Below are 19445 nucleotides of genomic sequence, written 5' to 3' on the forward strand. Positions count from 1 at the left end.
TGTCAAGAGCGCATGTTGATGTTTTAAGGTGCTGTATGGTTTCTTCCAAAATTTTGCCATCAATTTCTTTGAAGTCAGACATAGTAACTACTTTCTCAGGTGGTCTGATCTGTCTGACCTCAGTGCAACTCAAGGATGTGCTGATCACCTTTCTGATATTATTGATTTTCTCAGAGAAGAAAGAAGCAAACTCACTGCACTTGCTGTTTGAGAGCATTTCACTAGGAATCTAGCTTGGGGGGTTTGTCAGTCTCTCTACAGTAGCAAAAAGAGTGCGTGTGTTGTTTAAATTGCTGTTTATAATATTTGAGAAGAAAGTCTGTCTAGCTTTGCCTAGTTCCATATTGAAAGCATGCAGGCTGTCTTTGTAGATGTTATAATGGACTACAAGTTTTGTCTTCCGCCACATGCGCTCTGCTTTTCTGCATTGTCTTTTCATATGTTGCACTGCTGTTGAGTTTCTCCAAGGTGCTTTTTGTCTGCCACTCTTCTTCCTGACTTTAACAGGAGCAATATCATCAATTATATTTTTAACTTTTGAGTTAAAAGAATCAAGGAGAAAATCAACAGAGTCAGCAGATATGCTTGGTGTTAAAGATATAGCCTTCATAAATAGTAGACTAGTGTTCTCATTTAAGCATCTCTTCTTGACAGACACAGATCTAGCTTCAATGGCAGGAGAGATCAATATATCAAAGAAAATACAGAAATGATCAGACAGTGCTACATCCTTAATAACAATCGATGAAATGTTTAGACCCTTACTGATAAGTAAATCTAGAGTGTGTCCATGATTGTGTGTGGGTCCATGTACATGCTGAGTCAGATCAAAAGTTTTTAAAACAGTTTTGATTTCTTTTGCCATATTGTTTTCTGCATTATCTATGTGAATGTTAAAATCTCCAGCAATGGCAAAACAGTCAAACTCTGAGGTCATTGTTGATAACAGTTCTGTAAAGTCCTCAGCAAAGGCTGGAGAATATTTTGGAGGCCTGTAAATAATGATGAGTAAAATGCGAGGAGCACCTTTTAACACAGTACCCAGATATTCGAAAGATGGGTAATTCCCAAATGATATTTGCTTACATTGATAGATATCTTTAAAAAGAGCAGCTAGACCTCCACCTCTCTTAACAGCTCTGCAGACACTCATAAAAGTAAAGTTAGGAGGGGCTGTTTCATTGAGGATTGTTGCACTGCAGCTGTCTTCTAGCCAGGTTTCATTTAGAAACATAAAGTCCAGGTTGTTTGTGGTAATTAAGTCGTTGACTAGAAGTGATTTATTTTTAAGTGAGCGAATGTTCAAAAGTGCTAACTTAACAGTCTTACTTTTTGTCCCCACAGCAATCTTAGTTTGACATGTAATAGGCACCAGATTAGTTGGGTTTGCTGTACGGCTATTGAAGGCCTTAGACTTTCTATCTTGTAATAGAACAGCAATAGAGAAAGATACAGGCACACTGGGTTCCCGCTTGTTCTGTAAACATTTGAGAAGGTTACTGTTATCATAACAGGAACCCAAAACACATCACTGAGAGCTGGTATCAGTTGTTTTTGGTTCACCTCGAGCAGATGGAGGAGGGTGTGGGCCCTGGCGTTTTGGCCGAAGAGGCCGAAGAGCTCTCACAGGAGGGGGCGGGCGAGCTCGGCGCGCAGTCTTCGGTGTTTGAGGTGCCTGACGTTTTTGGGTTGGTATCTGGGGGCTTGCAGCAAAAGAGTGGGATAGTCTGGTTCCAGCATGCACCAGTTCTTCCATTTTCTGTGAGAAGCACAAAAGTGGAGTTGCTGGCGAGAGTGAGAAAGTATCTGGTGAAAGGGGCTGTTGCTCAGGTGTTATCGGAGGCTGGGATATGCTGTCCTGGCTTCCCTGGCTGTTTTCCAGGAAGTCGTCCTTGGGTGCTGAATCTTGGAGCAGTTCTGATGTGTCTGTCTGTGGTGAGCTCAGTGGGCAGGGCTCAGCTGAGATGGTGTCCATGAGCAGAGGTTGTTGTGGCTCAGTGGTGTTATCATTGTCCTTGTGTGATATGTCAACCGCATGTCCATTTTGCTGCTGAAGTGAAGTCCCGTGTTCATTCATACTGTTTCCAGGTGTGTGTGTGTCGTTCAGATTGACACACACTGCAGAAGGATGATTGAGATATTGTCCTTTAACACTCTTGAACCAAGTTTGTTTGGGTGATGGCCATCCCGATGAAATAGTTGTCTCTGACTCCAGAAAAGATTGAAGTTGTCAATGAAGTTTACTCCTTTTATATTGCAGGTTTTTTGCAGCCATGTATTAATCCCAAGCAGCCGTGAAAACCTGTTTGTTCCTCTTGCTGGGAGTGGTCCACTGATGAATGTTTGAACTTTCAGTCTTTTAAGTGTTTCAAAAAGTTCATTGAAATCCTTCTTAAGGAGTTCTGACTGCTCTTTATGAATATCATTCTTCCCCACATGAATTATGAGTCGATTTGCAGTCTTATGTTTCATCAGAATGTTTTGAAGTTCCCTGTTTATATCAGAAGTTGTAGCTTGTGGAAGGCAGCATGTAGTTGTATCCCTGCTGCTAATGTTTCTGATTATGGAGTCTCCCACTATCAGAGTCCTGGGCTCGGCTGTGCTCTGAGCTGAGTGCCGCTGTCTGCTCGACCTTGAGCGCCAGTTAGCATCAGTGTTAGCTACTGGCTGATACAGTCTGTGTTCGATCATATTCATCATGTTTGGGGATTCCTCATTTACATTCATTAGTACTTCAAATCTGTTCTCAAGATGTATAGGTGTTGGTAGGAGACCAGTGTTTGCAGTCCTTGTCAGAGCTGTATCTGGGGTAGAGGATGCTACTGCGGTAATATGTGAGGCCCGTGACAATCTGATGTCTCGAGTGCCTTTGGGTCTCGCTCCCTGTTTGTGCCATCGATTTGTAAGTCGATCGGCTTGTTTCTGTACCTGTCGAGGAGCACTAGTTTCATAGGACTCACCGGCTATATGCTGAGGGTGTCCATGACGAAGCTCTGTTGTGTGTTGCGTCTGGTTTGGTGGTCCCGTAAATAACTTTGTTTCAAGAACTGCAATCCTTTGTAAAAGTCTGTGGCAGTTAGTGCAGCAAGTAGATTCCAGAAAAGGCATTTTCTCTCTTATCCTTGTAGGCAGTTGTGTTTTCCTTTCCCCGGAATGTAAGCTGGTCGGGTAGAAGAATTCTGCGTTTTTGTGGTAATCCAAACTTTGTCGTTTGAGCACTGTGCTGATTTGCTGAAGTTAAAATTAGGTGATAAAAGGAGCTAAAATATAAAAATATAGAAGATAAAATATAAAAGCGATAGAGCAAAGCGCGGAGCAGTAAGCAAGAGCGTCCGAACGGTAGCTGAGCTGAGCTAACCGAAACAATGTCCAAGCCATTGTATTTTCTAATCATACCTCGAGTATGCAGTTCAATGTTCAAGGTGGATTCTCATAAGCAGCTTTATATAATCCCTTTTCTTCCAGTTGTTTTATTGCTGCAGCTGGAGTTGGGAAGATTGTTGTAGTCCCGTCATTGTTGAAAACTTTTAGTTTAGCAGGAGCCAGAATGTGCGTTCTGATGTCCTGGGCCTTTAACTGTACTCTGATAGGCTTGTACAGAGATCTTTGTTGTCTCACCTTGAAGGAAAAGTCGTGATCAAAATAAATCCGTGTGTCCTGTAGCGTTACTTCCTTCACCGGAACTCCCCAGGAAGTGAGGGAGAGGAATTCTGACGTCGCTCTTCATCTCTTATTCTGTGACCTGAAACAAACAAACAAAAAAGGTTACAGTCATAGATTACAATTAGAAGAAAACATTTTTAAAATCTTTAAAATGAAGTGAATATAATCTTCAAAATCATTTGCAGCTGATCTTAGGCTCATTACCTTAAACCAGTCATGTCGAAGGATTTTCCTCAGATAAATCCGTTGTCTTGGGCTTTCCTTCAGGAGGGATCGCATCAGGAGGCAGCATTCTGTGCAGAACGATAGAAGCGAGTCAGATTATTACCTTAAACTTTAATTAAGCTGTAAGATTCGACTATTCTATAAAGTACGGTCAGAAAATCAGAAAAAATGCTTGTATTATCCAATATCTATCTTCTACACAGCCACTTGGCTCAGGTGTTACTTTTTCGTACTTTCTTTGTTTTGTATGATTTAAATTACAGTCGGTCTTCTTTGTTGTGATGAACGCCATCTTACCGTTTGACAAGCCAGGATCAGACCAGATGTCATCTTCAATCGTTTGCTTGTCTCTTGGTCCTGGAAAGCGTCCACACACCAGCAGGAATAAGAGCACTCCCAGAGACCACACGGTAGCTGGTTTCCCGTGGTACTTGCCCTCTGTATAGTGCTCAGGTGGGCGGTAGGATAGAGTGCCTGCAGAAAAAAGATTTGTCTGATGAGTAAGAACCATAGCATGAAATACCATAGCATATGGTAAAAACATCTGGTGTTTTTCATTTAAAAAAACGCTGCCTCAAATGTGAGATATGGTTTAATATGATACCAATTGAACTAGTCACTAGAACTTAAGTCCCAAACTACAGGTTTGATTTATAATTCATACCAGAGAATCTTTCATAGCCAGCTTCCTGCAGGACATCCCCGCACCCGAAGTCGATCAGCTTGACCTCAAGCGTTTCTGTGTTGATCAGCAGGTTCTCCAGCTTAACGTCGCGGTGAAACACTCCACGCCGACAGGACATATGAGCCGCCGTTGTTGCCTGCGCCATGATACGCCGCGCTGTGTCCTCATCTAGGATGCCTTCGTGATGCCTTCGGGAAAAATGCCACAGATCCTCACAGGGTGAGGGACGCTCCAAGACCATGATGTATTGGTCAGGCTGGTCCTGCCAGTCCAGCAACTCAATGATCTCTGACACTTTGGGGCCCCTATTAGCCAGGATTAATAGGCCGACCTCTAATGGGAAGGGTGTGGGATGTCCAGGCTGGAAGAAAGATCATTATTATATGAAGGTGTTGTCATTATGTTTACATATTTTAATTTGAAAACAACATAGCGAGTGTAGGCTACTTACAATGTTGATGTATTTCAGGTTCTGCGGCTTTCTGACAATTTTCACTGCCACCTGATCAACCAAAAAAACAAAAAACATTGTTACATTTCTAACATGTCAAATGCAGTAAATACTGTAGTGGAAAAATATACACAAAAAGACTTGAAATGGATGTAGTGAGACAAAATAATGTGCTGGCTAAATATTGTAAGAAAATGACGATACCTCAAGGCCATCCTCCAAGCGTTTCCCTTGATAGACAGAGCCGTATGATCCCTCACCAATCATTCTGCCCATCTCATACCGGCTCAGGATGTTGTCTGCAAAAAGATGATTCAATTTAGTTGCATGGACAGCAGTGAGTTTAATGTTTGAGGTCATGGCCGTAAACTCACCCTCGGTTGTCTCGTCCACTCTGTTGTTCTGACCTGGTGCTGGACTGACTGGACTGTGATGGACTGGAGCTGGAGGGGTTTAGAGCAAGGGATATCATGTTTAAATGCAATCAAAAAATATTAAACACTGCATAGTCATATTATGGTGATTCTTCAGTTACTACATGCATTCTTAAAAAAAAAAAAGAGTTCTGTTTAAATATTTAAGACATGTCCTGGAAAATATCATAACTTTGATTTTGATATAGGTGTGAATTTGTAACATAATTATGGTCATTAATGGCACTTCATCCAATGGGAACAGAAAAATTCCCTTAATTAATTAAGTTCCCATGAATGACACGTTTCCATTAATGGATACTCATATCTAGCTGAAAATGATGTAGACTTTATGATGTACAGAGCGCACTAATAAACAGAGCATTTACACATTGTCAACTGGTCATTGGATTTACCCTCAGCGTGTCTCTCACTACCGGTTGCAGTGGTCTGATCCTCCACTATCTGACCCTGACCTAAGCCACTCCAGTGAAGAGAGAGATGCTCTCCAGAACTCCAGAGAAGAGAGGTCAGATCTACAGACCTATTCTGGCTCACCTGACTAGCACTTTCCTCACTGCTAATAGGCTGATGATATACATAGAGCACATAGAAGAGATTTGACCCTGATTTCTTTCCATATCACAATAAACATTTAAAACAAATGCACAAAAAGGTGTCAAAATCATCCAAATATGAATATATATTCAAATTCATTTGTAGCTTATTAGGGCCAATACCTCAAACCAATTCCGGAAATGTGCTGGACTGCGGTGGCCTGGAGCTGGAGGGGTTTGAACCTGCTGATCTGCAGGAGGAAGAACTTCAAAAATTATATTTTGATATAATATGGTGTGGTCAAATATGGTAATAAATGACACTCCAGTGATATTCTCCAATGGTCATTTGTTTTTCCCTCAGACTTACCCATCCTCGTCCTCTTTCTCATTGGCATCTCATCTTCAGCGCTCTGATGGGAGTCGTGCACCTGCTCAAGCTGTCTCTTCAGTGCCGGACCTCTGCGAGAGGGTTGAGAGGAAGTGGACGGACGTCCATCATCTGGGCTCTGCTCCCTGTCAGCCGGACCTGTGGGCACAGAAACATGTGGGCCTGGCATCCTTCAAAGTGCAATAAAAAACAATACAAATACAATACAAAATACAATACAATGCTCCTCAGAAATACCCCTCCCCCCAAAATTAATTAATTAATTAAATAAAACTCCAAACTCCCTCTAAAACAAGAAAAGAACAATCAAATGAAAGAGTCCTCAGAAATAATATGAAGTTTTAAAACGTTGGCGGATATGTAATCCGATCTCCTTCTTCTAGAATAAAAGTCTCCTCTCTGAAATCCTCCGAACAGCTTCAAAATCTCAAGATCAGCGCAGAAAGTAGTCAGCAAAAGTCTCCTCTCTGAAATCCTCCGAACAGCTTCACAATCTCAAGATCAGCGCAGAAAATAGTCAGCAAAAGTCTCTGAATTCGCCTCGTCTAGTCTCAACCAGCAGAAAGCGATCAAAGTGTTGACATGTGCAGACAGAATTCATAAGACGCGTCCCCGTCGCCATAGCAACTTAAATTCGAATCACTCATATGCACGCACGCGGACCCGAAGTCGCGTGCGTGAGCAGAGCGCGTGAGCGCACATCGATTCTGCAAACAAACCGAATCTGTTCATGCAGGACTGAATGTAATTATTAAATAACCATTTAACAAGTGATATTATGATGTATAATTACTGCTTTGCTACAAAATGGAAGTTTCAAATTCAACCGTTAAAGCATGAAATAAGGTACCACGAATCAGTGAATTTGAGTTTGATGTGGCTATATTATCAGTAATAAAATAATCATTAAAAAATGTAATCGTTAAAAAAAAGACATTTATGTCAATTCGATTCAGAGATGAGTACTAATGTTGTCCATCAGAGGGAGCCACAGGATAGCAAATCCTTTAAGATCACAGTTAATAATAAAGTTATAATGCTAACTTTGTTTTAAATGGTTGATATAAAAACTTTTAGATTGTTAGATTTATTCAGATATACAGAAAAAGAAATGTACATATAATGAATATGTAATATAGTGTCTAATGTAATTGTCTAATGAGTTTATTGAATGACTTTTATGAGGTAAATGTAACATTGCTCTCAAGCTTTCTTAGTTTGAGTGATTACACGAGACATGATTCGTTTATTCAGGATAGTTTATTTAGAAATTAGTAAAAAGGAGGGAAAAAAAGGTATTCAGTCAATAACCGTTCGAACTGAGGAACTACAATGAGGTCGAAGGAGCTACAACACGTGACATAAAAAACAAAAACAATATGGTATATGTTTAAATTTGATAATGATATTGACACAATTTGAAACTTTATAACAAAGCACAAAACGCAGGAAAACACAGCTATACAACATACTTCAAAACAAATGAATAATTAGTCATTTCTGAGCATCTTTATTCACCCTTTTCTCATGTTTCCTCAATAGAATTGACAACATGCCCCACCTGCACAACTGGGATTTAAACCCTGCTAGTGTCTTCTGCTAGTTAGCGAGGCATTAAATAACTATATCAACCGTTAAATAAGATATTGGAGATTAAAATAATATCATATTTGTCTAATTTTAAATAAACACAAAAAATAGAGATTACAAAATTAACTTAAGAAAGAAATTTACTTTTGCTATGGTTTAATAAATGTCTATAGATATTTTCAAAAACAACTTGGCGCACCTTTGGCGCAATTTTGTCTCTATAAAGTGTTGATATGGCAACTAGTGTAGATTAAATCACAAGCCTCGTAAGTGGAAATAAAGTATCAAGGCAAGACATTATATATGAGATTCTTGCAAATTTGCTAAGAATAAGTAGTGTAAGCTTAATAGTGTTTGTGTGGGTTCCTGCTCACGTGGGATTGGAGGCCAATGGTGGTAGATAGACTAGCAAAGCAAGCAGTAAAACATAATGAGATAAATGTGCAAGTGACGTTGAGCAAAAATGAAGTTAAAAGTAAAATAAAAGAATTCATAAACAATAAATGGCAAGTTGTATAGTATTCAGAAGCAAGTAGGAAACGGAATAAGTGTTTTTGGGAATAGGAAAGAGGATACGATTGTTTCTCGTATTAGAATAGGGCACATGCACACGATTAAATCATTCCTTGTTTAAGATAGGAAAACATGGTACGGGAAAATGTTATTATTGTGATCAGGCAGAAACAATAGAACATGTTTTAATAAAATGTTTAAAATATGGAAAAGAAAGGTTAGTACTTAGGAGGATAGTAAGAAAATTGGGTGTGGTAGTATCAGAGAATGTCTAATAGGCCTTTATCACAGTGCGCGTGACGTCACTTCCAACGGCGAGTAGTAGCGTAAATCGAGTTCCGGTCGAGTCTGTAGCAATGGCGGCGGCACGAAGGTTTTCAATATCACTGCGGGATCTTCCCCAAATCACCAACGTTTACATGATTGTGGAAAATCATTCACAAACGAAAGTATCCAAATTTGAGAAGGGATATAAATTCTTCTATGAAAACTACATCTTCAATTATGAAGGTAAGTTTCATTTTAACGTTTGTTTATTCTCTCGAAATGGCTAACATGCTAACTGTTACCTAGCTGGCTAAACCATGATTGTCTTACAAATACGCAAACCGATACAATTTTCAAGTAAAAAACGATTTTTATTTTGCTGTGATATGGTAGTGTGATTATAATGCTGTTTTTGTGCAATACAGTATCTGATGTTGTAGATAGTGAGGTGATTATCAGGGCACAGTGTTACCGGTCCATGAAGAAAAACGAAGAGCCACACTCTCTTCAGGTTACCTGTTCAGGTTTCAGAACTTTAGTTAGCAGCTAGGTCCAGTTCGAGGACACAAATTTGATTGTGTTTATAGTTGCTACGGTTGCAGGGCTGTACGCTTAGCTTTTTCACTAGGAGCACAAGTGCTCCTAGTGAAAAAATTTAGGAGCACAGAAAAAAATTTAGGAGCACTACTAAATTTCATAAATAACACAATTTTATTATTTTACACTCAAATCACGTACACAGTAACACATGTGCACTAATACATATAAACACAGGGCCATCATAAGGCCTACTGTAACCCTCAATTAAACACAGAGAACACCCCTGTCCCACATCTTTTTGTAGTCAAGTCGCCTGGCACGCTTGGCTGAGTTCATCCAGCGGTCCACTGCAGGACTTGGATCATAGTCCTTTAAATTTGTAAACCTTGCTAGCACTACCGGTGCTAGCTAGGCTAACTGTTGGCATCTCCTCCGGCTCGACGGAGTCAACATCGTCAGTCCCAGATTCCACTTCTCCCACATTTCTCTCACCGATGTCCGCTCTGTCAGCGGTTTCGCTTTGCTTTTTTAGGAAATACGAGTCAATTCTCTTCATTGTACACGGTCAGTTAATTTTCCTTCAACGTTCGAGTTGAGCGGGCTACGACTGTCACACCGATATCGCTCCGCTCAACTCCACCGCATCGTCGGACTCCGCAGTGGCGTGGAGAAACTAGTCCTCCTCTCGTACACACACGTACACACACACACACACACACACACACACACACACACACACACACACACACACACACACACACACACACACACACACACACACACACACACACACACACACACACACACACACACACACACACACACACACACACACACACACACACACACACACACACACACACACACACACACACACACACACACACACACACACACACAGAGAGAGATCAATCTGTCCTAATTTTAACTTCCGGGGGCGGTGAATCGCCCGTGCTGGCCGGGCGGCGCGGATGTTTTCATTCATAAAACTCGCCGCAGGGCGACGTCACCGCATCTCATCACATGAGTTCTGTGTTTTGCAGGTGTGAAAAAGAAGTTGTAGGACAGTGCTTGTCCATTTTTTATACAGAGATGCGCGAGAATTGTGGGCTACTCTACTTTGATACACATAGTATGGATTTAGTTTAGGAGCAAAATGCGAATGAAAGGGTTGAAATCCGTAGTCGCACCGGTGCTCCCTTTTTATTTTTTCTACTCGCACAAACTATTTTTAGGCGCATATGCGAGTGAAATGCTCGCACTGTACAGCCCTGGGTTGTAGCGTGTTAAACTGCGGTTGCAGTTTGTTTGAAAAGTGTTCAAATGAAAATTGTTAGACTGCTGTTGCAGTCAATTTATGTTAATGTTTCATTTGTATTTTAATTGTAAACCGTATATAATGTTTTATTTATTTAGATTTCATTTAAAGTCGACGAGAATCCTCCTGTCATCAGTACTTTTTGCTGTTCCTGTGTGGCTGGGAAAGAGCTATGCAACCATTTGGTTGGCTTGCTGTTTCAGAGTGCACACTACAGCATGATGAAACTAAAGACGGTACCACCCACTATACCCAGCACAAGCACTCTACAGACTTGGCACAGGCCCAGGACTCGGGTATAGTAACAGCTATTAACTATTTTATGCATGAATTATGACAACCTCAGACAGTATTTTTGTCCTATGTGTTTTCATTGAAAAAACAAGTTTTGACTTTCTAGCTGTCCACTGCTGCAAACTCTAAACATAAAAGGATTTATTTAGAAAAATTAAGCTTTTCAAAGTTTATAAACATGCTTTCAATAATAACATAATTTTAATTTTTTAACAGGGAATCCATCCTGAAGCAGTGGATCGATTACTTGTGAGGAAGCCAAAAACCTCTAGCAGAAGTGGTATTAAGTCCACTCTTTACAGGGCCTACACAGGTGATTACATTTACATTATTTTATGTCGAGCAAAAATATGTAAAAATTAAAGGACTTTTAAAAGTACTATTTCTATTCTCTTTTTTTTTTTTTTTGCTTTTAGGTCCCCTTCCCAATAATTTGCTGCTCTCTTCTGTGGAGTCTTTAAGAAGTGTCAGGCCTCAGCCACTGATCTGCAAGGTTCTGCATGGCTTGTCGGAGATGAATCTGGTGGAGTCCAAGTTTGGCCTGGTACCCAAAGGTTCTTTGCTGTCCTATCAGTGCCCTGCTGAGTCATCAAGGGATGCTGTCAGACATGCAGAAGCCCCTGCTTTTCCTACGCTTCCTCTGGATGGGTATACATTTGAAGGAAGATTTAAATTTGTCCCGAATTTCCATGAAATGTTGTTCTTCGAAAGCTTGGCAGTCACTCAAGAACTAAGCACAATAATTGAAAAAGACACACGGTCTGTGTGACAGTCACAGTCTGCTCTATGGAACCAAATGCGTACGCCACGCATTACATCCAGTAGATTCCGTGAGGTGTGTCATGTCAGAGGAGAGTCGACTAGCCAGGCATTAGCTGCCCGAATCATCAAAGGAGTTCGTCAGACTTCCGCAATGAAGCGTGGACTGGATCTTGAGCCTGAAGTGCTATTTCAGTATTCTGGTATGATGAATGTCAATGTTTTACAGTGTGGGTTTGTTTTACATCCTGAGGCGCCACACCTTGGCACAAGCCCTGATGGCAGAGTCTACGACCCTACTGAGAACCCTCCCTTTGGACTTGCAGAGGTAAAATGTCCTGACGTTGATGACATTTCTCAGGTGACACACATAAAAGTTGTCAACGGTCAAGCTAAGTTAAAGGAAAGCCACAAATACTACTGGCAAGTTCAGGGACAGCTTGCAGTAACAGGACTGAGTTGGTGTGATTTTATAACAAATACCAAAACAGACATAACCATTCAGCGCATCTGGGGCCTGTACCATGAAGCCGGTTTAGGTGGCTAGCCAGCTATGTTTCAGTTTAGTTTCCACCAACCCTGGGTTTTAGGTACTATGAAAGTAGCTTGGCTTTAATCGGTGTTCGTTGCCATGGTATCTTACGCTGCACGGCTAACCTGCTCCGGGGCAGGTTATGTTCTGGATTCAAGATCTCAGACTGAAGTTTGACCAATCAGCTCAGAGCAAAGAAACATATAGGTGACGTAACTTATTCCCAGTGTCTGTTACAATGACTTCACCTTTTCTTCCAAATCCTGTGACATCTCAGCGCAAATTGTTAGACGAGCACTTCGTAGAGAAAGAGTTTTAAGCCAGACAAAATCCCCTTGCCTTTCCTGATAGTTACTTGTATGAAAGATACAGATTTTCCGCGGAAGCAATGTCTTATCTTTGCGAACTTCTTGAGCCGCACATAAAGAATTTAACACGTCGAATTCATGCACTTACTGTAACGCAAATATTGCGTTGCGTTTTTTTTTTGTTGCAAGTGCTACATACTTGCACGCTGGGTGAAGCACAGAAGCTATAGGGGAAAACACGGTTTGTCGAACCATTCGTAAGGTGGTCCTCGCTCTGCAGGAGTACATGAATAGTTTCATTAATATGGCCATGTCCATAAAAGAGGGCTTTTATAAAATTGCCGGTAAGATATATTGATAGGGTGAAATCACATGAACACATAATTTTTTTTTTTTTTAAAAAGCAAATTGCACAAATGTACTATATAATACATGTTAAGAATTATTTTAAATCTTTATTATTATTCTGTTAATCTTATGATAGGATTCCCTAGCTTTCTTAGTAGTACAAATACGTTCTATATTTATGTAAAATTATGTATGTGTAGCCTATGTGTAATATAGCCTATAGCCTATTTTTATAATATATAAAAAATGTGCATGTATCATTTTTTATATATTATAAAAATAGGCTATAGGCTATATTATACATATAGGCTACACATACATACATAATTTTACATAAATATAGAACGTATTTGTTTAACTTACACATTAACAATCAGCAATCTTTCTCCAACAGTCTTCTCTTGCTTTGGCAGCAGAGACCGTATTGTTTCGAGCTTGAAATACATATTTAAATTCATCGTAATTCTGAATGATTATCTCTTGCTCCTCCGCGGGAAAATATATCGCTCACGCTCTACCCGCGATTGGTTGTTCAGTGTCGACGTCACTCTTTTATGTGCACGCGCGCGTGGAGTAATCATAGCTTAAGGATTAAAGCCTGAGTTGACAGAGAAAGTTGATGAGCTGCATCATGGTACCAATAAAGCCTGATTGCATCGGTTTGGTTTTGTCAACTCAAAACTAATCCTGTAACCTCGAGTTTGTTCAGCTACCTTCATGGTACAGGCCCCTGGAGAGATGAGAGTTTAATTGTCTTGATGAGGGACAAAGTAGACATTTTTTTTCTTTGATACATACATGAATGTGTATTTTAACTCTAGGAGTTGTTAAACTAATACTGGTGGTGATTGATTGTTTGTTTATTGTTAAAGGTAAAGGTCACCCAAAAATGCAATGTATGCAATAATTTACTTACCCTCGTGCCATCCTAGATGTACATGATGCACAATATACATGTATAAACATGATATATGAATATAGATCATATATATATATATAGAGAGAGATTTTATATCTTATATATCTATCTATCTAATATATATATATATATATTTATATTTTAACTCTTAAGAGTGCTGATGTGCTTAAACTAGTGCTGATGTTGATTTATTGTTTACTGTTACGTGAATAGTTTACCCAAAAATGATATTTATGCCACAAATTATGGCATAAATGTCATTTTCGGGTAAACTACTCTTAAAGGTTCTTCAAATGTCTATTTTGGTTGAGCATCTGTTTGTTTTAAATGTTTAATAGTGCCTATTCATAACTAAGTTCACTGTAAATTGTTAATGAATAAGTGAGAAATTGTAACAACTTTTTAATTGTCACAATGCAGTCAATACATTATGTATAAAAGTGGTGCAATAAAAAAAAACAATTCAAATTTTTAAGCAACTTTTGTAACTTTCAAGCTCATTTACTAAAAACATATTGCAACATTAAACAGCAGTTTTCACAATTCAATATTTTTGTACAAATTTAACTATAAAACAGACATTTGATTGGTGGCAAATTAAATCATGTTTCTTTTCTTTATAAACGTTCTATACAACATCATCATTTACATCAAGTGGGCCTTGGTAATTAGCCATTAAACAGCAGTTTGCCCATATTTGGTTCACTGTGCCTGTCAGGGTAAGAGGAATGGTAGAGTCCCAGATGTGGTTTTCTTTGATTCGTCGAATGACTCTTTCCACCACAATCCTTAGACGGGCTATTGATTGTGTACGTTTCGTCTCCTCTTTTGTAAATTGGGCCGCTCTTTTGAATGGAGGGATAACAAGCTTGGCTCCCACATTCTCAAGCAGTCGCTCTATGGTAAAGCCTTTATCTGCCATACAACAGTCGCCAGGCTCGAGCAGTTCCAGAAGTCCAGACTGTTTTGTTATCTCCCTGTCTGAGATGGATCCAGTGAACAGCTGTGAAACAAAGGTTATGGCCCCACATGGAGCAACACCAAGCAAGCCTTTGAAGGTAGGGTAGTTTTTGTAATGTGAAAACATCTCCGACTGTAGTGTAAGTGCTGAGGGGTTTTCACATCTGATCTCGGTACAGTCCAAAATAACACGGACATCTGGGAAGTGCTCCTTAAATTTTGCTGGCATGGTTGCTCTGACTTGCTCTTTGGTCATCCAAATAGGCAAGGACCCCAAAACAAGGTACAGAAAATTTGCCCATGTTATGATAACTCGACTGACCGTTGTTGTACTCACATTGAAGATATCTGCCAAGACCTTCTCTCGTAGACCTGCAGACACGCGACAGCAATAAAGGAAAAACTCATCAATAAGCTGAAGCTTTCTGTTAGGGCTTGGTCCTGGAACCGTCTCTAGACCATGTCTCTGTGCCTTAGACCAGTACACAAGGTTCGATGCAGATGGTTCTATTGATGCCCAGAAAATCCTGAAAACCTTCTCTGAGGGAAAGCGTGTGTAAAACCGGAAGTCGTCATCCGAGAGACAAAATCGATTTATTTGAATGCGGGAGACAGACAAAGCTCTCACTTCTGCCTCCAACTCTCTAATTCTCTCTGCTGCAGCATCCAATAGATCTGGACACGGAGGTGTTGAGTAGTCATGGTCTGTGAGTGGGACGGGTCCGTAATAGACAACAGGCTGTTCATCACTGACCTCAGATTCACTGCAATGTTGGCGCTTTGACGTTATCTTATCCAGTACATTGGGTCGTTTTTGGCGAACACTCCCCCAGTTGTTCCATTCAAACCTGGACGGTATAACTCCACGTTTCAAGCGTTTACGATCGGCTGTTGACGAGTAGTCCGATTCTGTGAAGTGTTGCCCGCATACGTACGTACTCCCTTTTAAAACAGAGGCAAAACTTTTGCCTTCATCCCGCCGAATAGAATGAATCCACATTTTCTTTGCTTTTTCATCAGTTGGAAAAGAATGAAAACTGAGATAAGGCTGTTTAGTAGAACTATTACAACATTTAGGAACGCAACAACAATTCCTCGTTGTGCTCGCCGCCATTGCTACAGACTCGACCGGAAGTCGGTTTACGCTACTACTCGCCGTTGGAAGTGACGTCACGCGCACTGAATTGGCACTCTCTGCTTACTTCCGGTTTCTGGACTGGCTGCAGTAACACGTCTCTGTCCATGCGGGGGCGCTCGCAGGCGAGTGCAGAATGAATGGAGGTCTATGGCGAAAAACCCTCAAAATCCACTTTTCTCAGGATATAATTTTTTGTCTAGTAATTTGAATGTTGTATTCGAAAGGAGATGCAAAGAAATTAGACATTGCTGGGTGTTAGATTTTTTAGAGTCACTTATTTGGTTTAAAAAGTCTTTTAAAATGTCAATGACGTCAGAATGCTGACGTCATTAGCAGAATGCTAGCGTGTTATGGGCAACAACAACTCAAACTGTAAGAAATCGAAAAGAAATAAGTACTCGTTCATTCAACTTTCGACCTATAACTCATGTTGAACTTGCAAAACCTACAATAAAATCTGAGATTTCTCAACGGCAATCGGGTGAAAGAGACACATTTAGCCGTCTAGCCCCATAGACTCTCATTCAGTCTGCACTCGCCCGCGATCACCTCCAGTGGAATTCTAATGGAACTGCAACCAAGGAAGTGCCAAGGCTCTCCGTAGACGGGCTCTGGTAGTATTCAGTATGGAAAGTCTATTGGGAAAGCAACCGCCATAAAACACCAAACGATATGGCAAGCCGTTTTAGCTTAAATTGTACCCAGCGTTACTCGTCGTAATTGCATTTTTACTAGTAAGAATTCAATAAGAGAGCTCTACAATTCAATTCTTACTAGTAGCAATTACAATTAGAGAGCTCTCCAATTCAATTATTACTAGTAAGAATTACAATTATAGAGCTCTCTAATTCAATTATTACTAGTAAGAATTACATTTACAGAGCTCTCTAATTCAATTCTTACTAGTAACAATTACAATTAGAGAGCTCTACAAATGAATTTTTACTAGTCGTATGTCTCCATTGACTTCCATTCATTTTTAATTACGGAGCTCTACAATTGAATTGTTACTAGTAAGAATTACAATTAGAGAGCTCTCTAATTGAATTTTTACTAGTAAAAATATGAATTAAAGATATGTATAATTGCAGAGCTCTGTAATTGAATTAAAGAGCTCTGCAATTACATTCTTACTAGTAACAACTGAATTAGAGAGCTCTCTAATTGGAATTGTTACTAGTAATAATTGGATTAGAGAGCTCTCTATTTAAATTGTTACTAGTAAGAATTGAATTAAAGAGCTCTGCAATTGCATTCTTACTAGTAACAATTCAATTGTAGAGCTCTCTAATTGTAATTCTTACTAGTAACAATTCCATTGTAGCCTACAGCTCCGTAATTAAAAATGAATGGAAGTAAATGGAGACATATGACTTGTAAAAATTAATTTGTAGAGCTCTCTAATTGGAATTGTTACTAGTAAGAACTGAATTAGAGAGCTCTGTAATAGTAATTCTTACTAGTAATAATTTAATTAGAGAGCTCTCTAATTGTAATTGTTACTAGTAATAATTTAATTGGAGAGCTCTCTAATTGTAATTGCTACTAGTAAGAATTGAATTGTAGAGCTCTCTAATTGAATTCTTACTAGTAAAAATGCAATTACGACGAGTAACGCTGGGTACAATTTAAGCTAAAACGGCTTGCCATAAAACGAAGAAGAAGAAGAAGAAGAAGAAGTGTAGATTATTCTGGTGAATGATCGTGTTTGCGTACTGTATGGACACTACAAGACACCGTACCTGAGGAAGTGCGCATGCGCGTTAGTTAATTGCCCGTCCTCCTGTCTGTGTGAGTGTGTGCACATCTCCCGCCAAGTTGTGAGTATAGCTTGCTGCCTGTGGCTGTGTAAGTTCATCATACTCAACAGAGGTTTATGTAATAAACACGTTTGGCTTGGATTCAAATCACGGACTCCTCACTTATTTCTACAACTAGTAAATACACCTAGTTTCGTCATGCTAGCATGTGTGGAAGTATTTAATTAAGTGTGTTGAATTGATACAGGAGTACAGCTTCAAATTTTGTTTATTTTTTTATTTTATTTTTTTCCTATAAGGCGTTTGATTATTTAGAGCACCAATTTATTATTATGTCATTGCATAGATTTGGTTTTGGAAATATGTTTAGCAAAGTAATTAAAAACCTTTACAATAATAGAAGCTGTTTGATTAAATTAAAGAATGGCACATCCCCAAGGTTTAGTTTATCTAGAGGAGTCAGACAAGGGTGTCCCATTTCTCCCTATTTATTTCTACTTTGTGTGCAGCTACTCTCAACGTTTATCTGTGAAAGCGGTATTTCGGGTATCCGTATAGCAGATCGAGAAGTTATTATTAGCCAATTAGCAGATGACACTACCTTATTTTTAAGAGATGCTTCCAAAATCCCTATAGTAATTGTGTCTATTAAAGATTGCAGCGCATCCTCTTTTTATAATATTCCAGTTAGATCTGAAGTTACATATTATTTAGGCATCGTGATGATGACTAAAAATCAAGATAAAAGAAGTACCTTGAACTTGATAATAAAAAGCCCAAAGAAGATTTAATGCATGGCTGCAGAGAGACTTGACCTCGAGAGGCAGAGCACTGTCGATAAAACCCGATAACATTTTATTGGGAAAAACGAAATATCTTTAGAAGTCTGTAATACTGAATCCTTGCAAATGAGCTATAAATTGCTATATGAAACTTGTATGTATAGGCCCATGTATATATGTATAAATGATGGATTTCATTATCATTTAATTGTATGTAAGTTTTACATTTTTGCTATGTACTTGTATTTTTGATACCTTGGCATTGAAAAATAAAAAATAAGGTGGTTAGAGGACCTGCCCCTCCTGAAGAATACAGAATTGTTTCCATATAAAGATAAAAGTGTTTGGAAAATGCTGAGGTGCAATATAGGTGATTGTCTACAAAAATAATTGTGTTATGCTAGTTAAAAGTCTCCTCATATCCTGATAGCAATCACAATGTTAAGCTGTCTAACACACATAACATTTCTCAAAATCAGGTACGCCAATATTGTTTATATACAACATTATTTATTTTATTACAATAAAATTCATATAACATTTATATACAATAATAGTTAATAAACAATAACAGCCATTATTCAAAAATATACAAAGATGGTGTTCTCTGGAGATCCTTTGGAGAGGGCCGAGGCAGAAGCAGCTTTCACAGGAGAGGAATTCTTTTTAATTCACAATTTAACACATATTACACACACAGCACAATCACACACAAAAAAAACTCATGGAGAATACTACAAAATATATCGACCAGACACAACAGCAGCAACAACAAAAAAAAAAAGAACAAAAAAAAAGGGAGGATTCCACACTACCACTGTCTGTGAGTTATCCATTATTCCATTTGAGTTTATCATTTTATAGTCTCTATATAATTTAGTACTAAGGCCCATGTGGATTGGAACTCTTGCAATCTTGAACGCTGTTTACTTGTAATTTCTTCAATGGGCAAGAAATCTATTATCTGCTCCAGCCATTGACCCACTGTGGGTCCTGACTGGGAAATCCATGCAGTAAGTATACATTTTTTAG

General features: G+C 39.2%; 1 protein-coding gene and 1 long non-coding RNA gene across 2 annotated transcripts; one reads left to right on the forward strand and one right to left on the reverse strand.

Annotated features, from left to right (window-relative positions):
- Positions 1-3674: 3674 nt before the first annotated feature.
- LOC309500157 (serine/threonine-protein kinase pim-2-like) lies at positions 3675-6554 on the reverse strand (the record flags this gene model as incomplete). The annotated part of the gene is made up of 9 exons (XM_082171721.1): positions 3675-3742; positions 4186-4362; positions 4553-4934; positions 5025-5075; positions 5229-5323; positions 5399-5467; positions 5854-6025; positions 6178-6245; positions 6365-6554. 9 exons carry the CDS (start codon positions 6552-6554, stop codon positions 3675-3677), a joined length of 1272 nt encoding a protein of 423 aa, XP_082027847.1.
- A 4129-nt stretch (positions 6555-10683) lies between these two features.
- LOC309498381 lies at positions 10684-14175 on the forward strand. The gene is made up of 3 exons (XR_014205933.1): positions 10684-10909; positions 11124-11220; positions 11324-14175. It is a non-coding gene; the product is annotated as an uncharacterized lncRNA (long non-coding RNA).
- Positions 14176-19445: the final 5270 nt, after the last annotated feature.

Source organism: Leuciscus leuciscus, assembly GCF_965113295.1.
Source record: "Leuciscus leuciscus genome assembly, chromosome: 5".
Classification (NCBI taxonomy): domain Eukaryota; kingdom Metazoa; phylum Chordata; class Actinopteri; order Cypriniformes; family Leuciscidae; genus Leuciscus; species Leuciscus leuciscus.